The sequence below is a fragment of the Phocoena sinus genome, chromosome 16 (assembly GCF_008692025.1).
Source record: "Phocoena sinus isolate mPhoSin1 chromosome 16, mPhoSin1.pri, whole genome shotgun sequence".
NCBI lineage: Eukaryota > Metazoa > Chordata > Mammalia > Artiodactyla > Phocoenidae > Phocoena > Phocoena sinus.
The window spans coordinates 40516763-40528675 of record NC_045778.1 but is presented as its reverse complement, the minus strand read 5'-3'; the positions used below and the strand labels follow the sequence as shown (position 1 = coordinate 40528675).

Below are 11913 nucleotides of genomic sequence, written 5' to 3'. Positions count from 1 at the left end.
ATGTCTTTTCATTGGCAAATTTAGTCCATTTACATTTAAAGTAATTAATGATAAGTATGTACTTACTGCCATTTTGTTAATTATTTTCTGGCTGTTTTGTAACGTTTTTTCTTCTTCTCTTGCTCTCTTCCTTTGTGATTTGATTATTTTCTTTAGTGGTATGTTTAGATTCCTTTCATTTATCTTTTGTGTACTACTATAGGTTTTTGTTTTGTGGTTACCATGAGGCTTATATATAACAACTTTTATTTATAACAGTCTATTCTAAGTTGATAACAATTTGTGTTTGAATGCATTCTAAAGCTCTGCATTTTTACTCTCCCCAGTCCCATTTTGTTTTTGATGTCATATTTAAATTTTTTAATCTTGTATATTTCTTAACTAATTGTTGTAGTTATAGTTATTTTTGCTACTTTTGTCTTTTAACCTTTATACTAGCTTTCTAAGTGATTAATGGACAGCATTTGATTATTCTACATTTTACTATATATTCACCTTTATCATTGAGATTTATACTTTCATATGTTTTCCTGTACTAATTAGCACCCTTTCTTTTTAGCTTAAAGAAGTCCCTTTAACATTTCTTGTAAGGCCAGTTTAGTGGTTATGCACTCCTTTAGCTTTTGCTTGTCTGGAAAACTCTCTCTCTCCTCAGTTCTGAAAGACAACATTGCAAATTAGGGTATCCTCAGTTGGCAGTTTCTTTTCCAGACTTTAAATATATTATGCCATTCCCTTCTGCCTTCAAAGTCTCTGCTGAAAAATCTGCTCATAGTATTATGGGGGGTCCTTTGTATGTACCAAGTCATTTTGTTCTTGCTGCTTTTAAGATTCTCTCCTTGTCTTTAACTTTTTTTTTTTTTTTTTTTTGTGGTACACGGGCCTCTCACTGTTGTGGCCTCTCCCGTTGCAGAGCACAGGCTCCGGATGTGCAGGCTCAGCAGCCATGGCTCATGGGCCCAGCCGCTCTGCAGCATGTGGGATCTTCCCAGACTGGGGCATGAACCTGTGTCCCCTGCATCGGCAGGTGGACTCAACCACTGCGCCACCAGGGAAGCCCCTGTCTTTAACTTTTGACATTTAAATTTTAATGTATCTTTGTGTGTGTCTCTTTTGGTGCATCTTATTTGGAACTCTCTGGACTTCCTGAATATGGATATCTGTTCCTTCCTTAGGTTAGGAATGTGTTCAGCCATTGTATCTTCAAATAAGTTTACTGCTCCTTTCTTTCTTCTCCTTCTAGGACTCCTACAGTATGAATGTTGGTTCACTTGATGTTGTCTCATAAGTCCCTTAAGCTATCTTCCCTTTTATTCATTCTGTTTTCTTTTCCTGCTCTGATTGGGTGAGTTGCATTGTCCTGTCTTCAAGTTCACTGATCCTTTCTTCTGCTTCATTTAGTCTGCTGTTGAACCCCTCTAGTGTATTTTTTAGTTCAATTACTGTATTCTTTAGCTCTGTAACTTCTATTTGATACTTTCTTATGTTTTTTTTTTTACCTCTCTGTTAAAATTCTTACTGTGTTTATCTGTTCTTCTTTCAAGTTCATTGAACATCTTTATATCCTTATGACCATTATTTTGAGCTCTTAATTAGGTAAATCCCTTGTCTCCATTTCATTAAGGACTTTTTCTGAAGTTTTATCTTTTTTTTTCATTTGGAACATATTCCTCTCTTTCTTCATTTTCCTTGAGTGTCTGTGTTACTTTCTATGTATTAGATAAAACAGCTATCTCTCCCAGTTTTGAAGGTCTTGTGTAATAGGTGCATTTTATTGTTCAACCTTGCCTTAGCTATTGGTTTTTTCTCCAACTTTTGTGATTCTCTAAGCAGACTTTACTTTTAGTGGCTCTCAGTAGTAGAGGATGTGACATTACCTGTCAGTATTCCAAAGGAGAGGATCTCAGTTAGCTCCTACATGCAAGCTGATTAGAAGTTAGACTCTCAGACAGCAGCTTTTAAAGTATACAACTCTATACAGTCTTTTGGGACTGCCTGCCCATTATAGCCAGGCAATTTAGAGTTGTCCCCTTTGCAACAGTCTCAAAAGTTGGAGTGCTAGATGAATGTACGAGTTCCTTTCTGGGAGATACAGCAACCTATAGCAGGGCAGAGGTAGAACACAAATATGGCATCCTTTGGCCTCCATCCTTGGATGTGTGCCAAACAGAAACCTGCACCTCAGGCTGAAGCTCAAGCATGTCAGCCTCTTTCACAGAAAGACTGGGGTGTGTTTTTTAGTCTGCTTTCTGTGCAGTGTTTTGGGGATGGTAGCTGGCCAATAATTGTATCTCCATTTGTTACAGTCACCTGGGACCCATGAACAAAGCCCTGCTGGCCACCAGAGCAAGGTGATCAAGGAATGTCCCCTGGGTAGCACCCACATAAATTTGGGGTATCAGACACATGTACAAGCTCCTCTCCAGTAGACACTGGCACTGTTATGGCGGAGGAAGAGCATAAAAATAGCACCTGACCTCTGAGGTCTCTGGAGAGGATTAAAGTTTGCCCTTACATGTGTGTTTAGATAGAAGTTTGCTACTCAGGCCATAGCTATGAAGATAAGCTAAGATGCCTCTTTCACAGAAAGACTGGGTACCTTGGTCTGTTGCCTTTTGTGCTCTGGGGGTGGTAGCTGCTTAAGAACTCTTTCTCCTTTGGTTGGAGACCTGTGGGACCCTGAAGTGCAAGTCCCATTTGTCACCAGAACCAGGCAAACTAGATTTGTCCCATGGGCCTCAGCTGGAAGAATTAGTGTTCCAGAGGAGGGTATACGTTCCTTTTCAGGAGTTACTGGTGAGCTGGAGCATGGCAGAGGGAGAGCACGAAGATGGCACCTGCCAGCTTCCATCCCTGAGAGCACCCCAGTAGGCTCCTATATGTGTATTAAGTTAGATGCCTGCTCCTTAGGCTGACACTTTAACATAAGCAAATATGCCTCTTTCACATAAAATCTGGGCACCTCTCAGTTGGCTGCTTCTGTGCTGGACCCTGATGTGAATCTATCTGAGCATGTGAGCCATTTAAGAGCCATTTCTCATTTCTTTTTTTTTTTTTTAATTTTAAAAAAATTTTAATTTTTTTAATTTTTAATGAGACCCCTCGTGGGTCTCATGAATGCAAGCCCTGTTGGTTTCAAAGCTAGATGTTTTAGGGGGTATGTCTCTCAGGTGCAGGTCTTAAATGTTGGGGTGCCTGATGTGGGGTTCAAGCCCTTCACTCCTCAGGGAGAAGCTCCGGGTTTTGAGTTCACTCCCAATTGCGGGTTGCCTTGCTGTCAGTGGGTTTATGGTGAGATTGTGTCTCAGCCTCTTCTACCTGCTTCAGTGTGGTTTTTTTTTGTTTTTGTTTTTTTTCATTTGCCCAGTGTGTAGGAGTTGCTCAGCTAGTTTTTAGGTCGCCCCCCACCCCCCGAGGAAATTGTTCTGTATGTAGATGTAGATTCTGTGTGTCCATGGGAGGAAGTGAGTTCAGGATCTTCCTACTTTGCCATCTGGAACCAGAACTCTCTTTTGTTATTATATTAATATAAGCAGCCAACAATCTTTAAAGAAATTTAATAATATACATATAGAAAATAGGAATTATATTTTTAAAGATACTTTATATTTTCTGATCTATTTGCTCTTTATTTACAGATTCTTTTCTGCAGAACCAGGATTCTAAGATACACACACACATACACACACACACACACACACACACACATTTCTCATAGTCCAGGACTGATGGAGACCCACATCTACTTTATTTTGTAACTTGGATTTGCATCTGGCTTAACTAATCTATACCTTGCCTCCTATTTTGTCAAAGGGAATGTTTATTTTTATACCTTAAGCTTTCTTGTGAACCATAAATCCTAATTTCCTGTTTTTATTTATTCAGAGTTTATATCAAGTTGCTCCCCAGATTTTTCATTTTTTTGAAAATAGCTTATCCTTAAAATGTATATATATTTTAACTAATACTGTTGTATAGCAAGCAGCCTGAAAATTTAGTAGTATAAAGTCATAACCTTTAACTTTTCTCATGATTTTGTGTGTTAGGAATTTGGGAAGGCAGTTCTAACTTGTGGGTTTCTCATAGTTTTCATCAGATGTCATCTGGGGCTATAGTTATCTGAAGGTTCTACTGGGCTATGCATCTACAATGGTTCACTCATATGGCTGAGAGTTGATGCTGTCTGTTGGGAGCTCAGGTGAACCTGTCAACTGGAGCACTTACATGCTGTTTGTCCAGCAGAGTGGCCTTGAGATAGTTGGATTTTTTACTTGGCAGCTGGTTTTCTCCAGGGCAAGTGTTCTGAGAATCATGCAGAAACTTTTCAGACTTTTAAAGTGTTTTTTAGACCTATTCTTGGAAGTCATGTAGCATCACTTCTACCATGTTTCATTGTTTGAAGCAGACACAAGCCTACCCAGATTCAAGGGGAGGTGACATAGAACACATGATGAGTGTCGGAAGAACTTGTGGGCAATATTTTAAAACTACCTCATTGTTATTTAAACTTTGCATATACTATACTTTATATATAAAATATACTTTACATATAACAAGCATAGATTTTAAGTGTTGAGTTCAATCAGTTTTGACAGTTGTATAGACCCATGCATCTACCACCTGAAGAAAGGAAGAGAACATTTTTCTCTGTAAAGTTTCCGTGTGCTTCTTTCAAGTCAGTCCCCTCCCCTCTCTTCCATAGAGGCAACCACTGTTTGACGTCATTTACCGCAGATTAGTTTTTCCTGTTCTGTGAAGTTATATAAATGGAATTATGTACTATATTTGTGTGTGTGTGTGTGTGTGTGTGTGTGTGTGTGTGTGTGTGTTTGGGTTCTTTCACTCAACACAAATCTTTGAAATTCATCCAGGTTTTTTTTTGCGGTACGCGCGCCTCTCACTGTTGTGGCCTCTCCCGTTACGGAGCTCAGGCTCTGGACGCGCAGGCTCAGCGGCCATGGCTCACGGGCCCAGCCACTCTGCGGCGTGTGGGATCTTCCCGGACTGGGGCACGAACCTGTGTCCCCTGCATCGGCAGGCGGACTCTCAACCACTGCGCCACCAGGGAAGCCCCATCCAGGTTATTGTATGTATCAGTTGTTATTTTTTATTGCTGAGTTGAATTTTATTATATGACTCTACCACAGTTTATTACCTTGCCTGTTATTGGACATTTGGGCTATTTCCAGTTTATGACTATTATAAATGAGGATGATATGAACATTCTGGTATGCATATTCAAATATTATCAGGGTAGGGCTTCCCTGGTGGTGCAGTGGTTAAGAATCCACCTGCTAATGCAGGGGACATGGGTTCAATCCCTGGTCCGGGAAGATCCCACATGCTGCGGAGCAACTAAGCCCATGTGCCACAACTACTGAGCCTGTGCTCTAGAGCCCACAAACCACAACTACTGAGCTCACGTGCCTAGAGCCCATGCTCTGCAACAAGAGAAGCTACCACAATGAGAAGCCCACATATCGCAATGAGTACCCCCGCTTGCTGCAACTAGAGGAAGCCCGCGTGCAGCATCGAAGACCCAACTCAGCCAAAAATAAAGAACAAACTAATAAATAAATTTATAAAAAAATTATCAGGGTATCTTTAGGAGTATTACTGTATTATTATTCAAACTCATAGTGTTTCTATGCCTAAAGATCTTCGATAAAATTTACCTCTCTCAAGATTTTCTGTTAAGCTTCTTGGATTAAGGAGCCTATAGGATCTACTAGAGGGAGGCTATAGTCTATAGGAACCTACAGCTTATAGGGTAAAGAATGGAATGGTATCTTATCAAGAAAACCACTCTATCTACATCATTCATCATTTTAATTACATAAAAGCTCAGAATGAAAATTTAGAGATGGCTAAAGTTAAAAAAGTTGGATATTCCCCCTCAAAACCAACTTCTCTCCACTATTCCTCAAATCTAATCCACTAGAGGTAAAAAACTATTACTTTCCAAATTTCTTCTGTGTGTGCATGCATGTATCTGTGTAGGAGGAAGAGGATTATGTTGTTGGAGGACTGGAACTTTATTATGGACTACAAATTTGAGCTCAGTAATGAGGACACTTATGCCCTTACTAGGTGACTCTAACTCTGAGATATTGCTACTGTTGCCAAAAGGGAGTGAGAGTCATTGTGTCAACTATTGTAGATAGTTGTCTGCTCTTTGGCTATAGGCAAGTTATCTCTATCCCAGTTAGGAGTGGAAGACTGAAGTAAACCACAGTGCAGGCTTGGAAGGGATCCTATTTTTGTAAGGAAAGGCTAGGGCCTCTGCTATGAACATGGGTGATTTGTTAGAATATGCTGTTGAGACTACCATTCAGATAATATTCAATATGAGGGTTATTAGATTTGCCTCATGAATTCTGCCCAGTGGTCTTGAATGCAAAACAAGATTAATTTGAATATGTAGAGAAGAAAATAATCTTGGGATTGCTAAGAGGCTGACTTTTTTAAACAGGCTGATGGTGTCAATTGCAAATTTAAAATCTGTATCTGCTACATAAATCTCCAATTGTGTACTAGATTAATGGTGGTACCTTGGGTCAAATTTTGACCTTAGGTCAAAATAAGTGGACAAATTATGAATCATACATGATAACGATAATAAACAAGACATTTATTTTTGATATTCATTTGGGGGAAGGGAGAAAAGTCAGTTTGCTCTACCCAATGATGATTTTTCTGAAGGAGTCTCCATTCATTCTGTAAAATTGAATAGGTTGTTTAATCTCAGGGGATTTTATGCTGTTAATTCATAAAGAGAACTTCCTTTGATGAGAGTGGTTATAGGGTGAGCCTTTGTGAGCAGCTTCGCTGGTGCACAGCCAGACTCCCTCTCTGAGTGAAGCTTTTCCCACACTGGCCACACAGATAGGGTGTCTCTCCTGTGTGGATTTTGCCATGCAGGATACAATTCCCTCTGGTGTGGAAACTCTTCCTGCATTGTGCGCAGGCATAGGGTTTCAGGCCAGTGTGGACTCTGATATGAACAATTAAGCTTCCTTTCTGACTGAAGGCTTTTCCACATTGATCACATCTATAGGGCTTCTCACCACTATGAACTCTTCTGTGAACAGCGAGGTTACTTTGATTCCTGAAGCTTCTCTGACAAATAGCACACTCATAGGGTTTCTGTCCAGTGTGGAGTCTTTCGTGAACAGCCAGACTACCTCGTTGACTAAAGCTTTTCCCACACTCCTTGCACTGATAGGGCTTCTCTCCTGTGTGTATTCGTTGATGTGTAACAAGATTGCCTTTGGCCCTAAAGCTTTTTCCACAGTGGGTACACTCAAAGGGCTTCTGACCAGTGTGGATTCTCTCATGTAACGTTAGACTACCCTTTTGCCTGAAGGATTTTCCACATTCCTGGCACTCATAGACCCTCTGTCTCACTCCAGGTGAATCTTCCTGTAGTGTCTTAGAATCTGGGGATTTTTGTTCCAGCTTCTCTCTTCTGAAAGAATTCTGGAAATCCCAGCTTGAGGATCCTGTGGCCTCAGAGTGATCATATTTGTGGTGGGCTTCTGTCATCACATCTGGTAAAATGAGAGGGAAGTCATGTAAGAGGCACCAATATGCTGAGTGAGAAGAACAGGGAAAAAAGAAACAATGCTTTGAGTGCTTATAATGTGCCAGATATTATACTATAAACTTTGCATAGATAATTTAATCCTGAAAACATTCTATTGCTACAGTTAAGGAAGTGAAAGTATAGGGAGGTTGTCAAAGATTGTGCAGCTAGGTAAGCATAGACTTGGGATTCAGGCATGCTCCATAGCAGTGTACTGCCTCTACATTTAGTTTAATTTAGCCTCCCAAATAGTATTGTGTATAGACATGGTTATTTCCATTTTACAGATAAGAAAACAGGCTCAGAAAAATTAAGAAAACTATATACGATCAAATTAGTGCCTACCCAAGTTCTGACACCAAAACAGGTGTGGATCCAGGTTGTGTAGGGCCTAAAGCTTTAAAATTTTGGATGGATTTCATTAAGAAACAGTATAAAAGTAGGGACAAGGCCTTGAAGAGACCAGTGTAAGGGAAAGATCCTGAACCTTGTTTCATTAGTTTCATGAGAAATCCACTTCTGCTCTAGTCTGCTCTCCTAACAGTGGAGTAGGCTCCATGATATCAGAATATATGTAGCAGAATCCTTGGTACTTTACATCTATTAATTCTAATCCCTGCACCCTGCAAGATAGAGCTTATTGTCCCATTTTACAGATGAAGAGGCTGGAGCACAAGAAAGTTAAATAACTTGTCTGATACCACAGATCAAGTCAGGGCTATCACAGAATCTGATCCAAGGAATTTTTCCCTTTAAAATCCATGCTATTTCAATCTGCTAAGCTATGGTGGAACTGAAGTCTATTTTGGTTTGGAAGTTATTCTCAACACTTCCTATGCAGATATTGACAGTACTCTCCAGTACTGCCCTGCATATGAGCCTTCTACTGCACTTTAAATATGGGTCCATTCATCACTAATAATAGTTTTCTTGGAGTCATCCTAGGGAGATTTCAACTTGTTATTCAATGATTGTGCTGAGATTTAAAACTGCTCATTCATTCTCTCAGAGACTACCTCCATATCAAGACTGTTGTGCTCTGTTTCTACTATTTCTAACTCCAGTTTGTAGGCTTTCCCTGTAATCCCTAGAAACGGTGAGCTCCACCAAAGGAACATCTTCTCTGCATCCTCAGCCTGTTGACTAGTGCTGAGAACAGGGACACTGATTATTATGAGTTGAGGGCATCCCAGCAATCAACTGACTCACTGAAAAATGCTACATTCTGGGCATATCTTCCATGACAGTCCAGCAGAGTAGCTGTTGGAAATCCAAACATGTCCACTCCTGCTGTATGACCTTAATCACCACCTCTTCATATGATTCTTCCATGGGCTGTTCTTGAGTACCTGGGGAGGGAAAAACAAACAAACAAAAACAAAACAGAACAACAAAAACAAACAGGAAAGGACAGGAGAATTGATAAATGAGGAGAATAAAGTCAACAGGAGCTCCAGTTTGGGGTATGAGTGAATGGAGGAAATCTTGATTGCCTGAGGTAATGTCAGTCACCTACAATGTAACTGCAAAATGAGCCAAAAGGTACCATGACCACTTATAAATGAGTCCAGGAGGAAGCAGGAGGTGGGAAAGCAGAGAAGACATAAAGCAAACAAGTATCTTTTCTTGCCAGTGCCAAGATAATGGTCCGTCCTATTTGTACCTTAGCTTAGCCTTAGCATGTGATTGGAATCGTCCACTTCCTTCCCCTGCCTAACAGCCTGCTATTCTATCCTCCAAGCCTCCAAAGGAATTCAGAATATAAAAAAAATTGCTGCCATCATGATTGATTCTATGATTGAAATGGCTCCAGCTCTCCTCTCCAGTCCCCTCTAGGTTATTAGGACAGAACAAGAGATTTCATATTTCCTTTTGGCACTTCTTAGGAGGCTCCAGATGCTTCAAGGTATGAGAATACCAGTTCTGAGGAACTATAAATACTTGCCAATTCTTGGAGAAAGAAAGACCTACTTCAGACTCCAAAACCAAGCCCAAGGCACACCGATTAGGGTAAGTAACTTGCCCCTATTCGCAGAGCCAGTAAGGAGTCAAGGTGAGGCAAAGGCTCAAATCCAAGACTTTTTGGATCCAAAGCCTATGTCCAGACAATTCTCTACTTTCTCGTCACTAAAAAGCTGGTGAGAATTCTTATAAAATGAAATAGAATGGAACAGAGCTTGACCAGACCTTACTATTCTTCCAGATCCTAGAAATCCTCGTGTTCCATATTATCCTTTTGTATTTTGTTGGGGGGGGGATATTCTTATTTCAGGACCCTAATTACTTACACTTTATTTATGCAGTGGTCCAGTGTATAATCTTTGTTTCCCTCTACTATGTCCCATGAAAATGCTGGCCTCCTGATTTAATGAAATAGCAGTGTGATACTACAATTCTTTGTTAACCCAAACACCTGGTCTTCTTGACAACTGCCCTTTCTGCTACATGTTTTGATGACTGGAGAGGCATTTAAACTCTTTATTTGGAGGACTCAGCTCCAATTTGCAGTACAAGACACAAAGCGATGCCCTATCAGAGTGTCAGGACACTACAACACCGTTCATTTGGAAGTGGAAGGTGTTACTGCTCAACCACACATCCATCAAGAGTCAGTGGAAAGTATATAGGTACCTGCTACCTGAGGTTGGACTCTGTCTCTGGTTAGTCCAGCAAATAGTTTGGTCAGAACGTGTGGGCAGCACTTACAGCTGTGCCTCTCCACATGTTGTGAGATATTCAACAAGAAACAGCTCAGCTGTGTCTCAGGAACCTCCTTGATTAATAGAGAAGTTGTTGTATTTTTCTCCCTAGATTCCACAAATCTGAGGAATCAATTTCCTGAAGATTTTGGATAAAGTCACTTTATAGTAGAAAATACTGCTTTTCCTATCAGAAAGGCCATTATATCCTGTGGAAAGAGCTCAGAATTAGGCCATGAGAGACTTGGATTACCCTTCTCTCCCCTTAAATGACACTGGGCAAGTAACCAAACAGCCCTGACCCTATTTCCTCACTTACTAAATAGTCTGATAACACTGTATTATCAAGTAGCTCTTGGGAGAATAAAAGAACCAAATGTGAAGGGCCTCTGACATGACCTACAGATTTAAGGCCTAAAGTTGAGAGTCCACAGCAGAGGACTAGGATAGTTGCTTTCTTGAGGGATAGTTTAAGGATTAGGAGATTCTGGGGAGGGGTGATTATTTTCTCTGCACACTTGAATCCACTTTGTCCTTTCCTATTCTCCACCCAACGAAGTTTGTCCTTTCTCCCTTTCACCCACCTCAGAGAGACTGCACTTTCTCCTGTGCGTCTTCTGAAACCCTCCCCGCGGGCCCCGGGGCACACCTGCCTGTGGTCTCCCCCTCCCGCGTCTCGGGGTGCAGGGCCTTGCTCCACACCCGGCCGTGCTGTGCGGCGGAGGGACCCCTGCTCCTACCGACAGACTCTCCATTCCCGCCTCAGGTCTGCCCCCACCCGCAAACCCCCGGGCCGGCCCTGCGCGCTGGGCCTCAGCACCCCTTTCTCTGGTCCAGCTGGACCTTTTCCTGCGGGCCGCAGACCTCTCCCCTCGCAGCTGGCTGCCCTGGGGAGTCCAAGCTGGCCAGGCCTACTCAAGGCCGCAGGGGGCTCAGGGACCGCGGCCTGCAGGCGGGGCCCCGCCTCGCTCGGGCGTACGGACCCGGCCGGCGGCCTCACTCACCGCAGCTGCGCGCGCCCACAGACAGACAAAGGCCGACAACGAGCCCTCAGGAGCGCCGGCGCGAGCGGCCAGGACTACAACTCCCAGGAGGCTCCGCGCGAGCCTGAGCGGGGGTGGGGGGGCGGGGGGTGGGCCGCACCTCGGCGGCCCCGGCTTCCCCGAGTACTGTGGGAAACGTAGTTCGGCGATGCGACCGGCCGCTAGGGCTCTGCGGGTCTCGGTGTGCGCTGGGCGCTCAGGTCCCTCCTGTTTGGCCCCGAGCCAGAGATGCCGACTTGTTCGCTGATGTAGAGCGGGAGCCGAGAGCACCAAACGGCCACTCAGATTAGCCAGGCGTGGGATGGCAGGTTGGTGAAGCCGTCCGCTGAGCCAGGAAAGGGGGAATCCAGGGTTCTGAAGCAAAGTGTTGGGAAGAAATGAGTTGATAAAGCCTCAGGTGTTTAGGGGTTTTGCGTTGAGCCGCTGCATGAGCAGAGACTAAATGTGTAATTAGAATTCTGAGACAAGGAGCAAATATTTCAAGTGAAGTCTGTGGGAAGAGAGGACTTGGAACACCACAGGAAAATTTCGAGAGCCTGGAGAGGAGAGCTATGCCCTACCGATCCCATCAGTAAGAATTTGCACC

At 42.6% G+C, this 11913-nt stretch overlaps 1 protein-coding gene across 6 annotated transcripts; it reads right to left on the bottom strand.

The window, feature by feature from the left end:
- Nucleotides 1–6607: 6607 nt before the first annotated feature.
- ZNF32 (zinc finger protein 32) lies at nt 6608–11357 on the bottom strand. Of its 6 annotated transcripts, XM_032607655.1 has the most exons (4): nt 11289–11315; nt 10292–10493; nt 8795–8934; nt 6608–7550 (listed from the first exon to the last, which is right to left on the bottom strand). In XM_032607655.1, exons 3-4 carry the CDS (start codon nt 8862–8864, stop codon nt 6799–6801), a joined length of 822 nt encoding a protein of 273 aa, XP_032463546.1. In that variant the 5' UTR covers nt 8865–8934; nt 10292–10493; nt 11289–11315; the 3' UTR covers nt 6608–6798. The 6 variants fall into 6 exon arrangements, with proteins under 6 accessions (XP_032463546.1, XP_032463541.1, XP_032463544.1 ...); XM_032607650.1 differs by lacking the exon at nt 10292–10493 and having other exon boundaries at nt 6608–7592; nt 11289–11357; XM_032607653.1 differs by lacking the exon at nt 10292–10493 and having other exon boundaries at nt 11289–11357.
- Nucleotides 11358–11913: the final 556 nt, after the last annotated feature.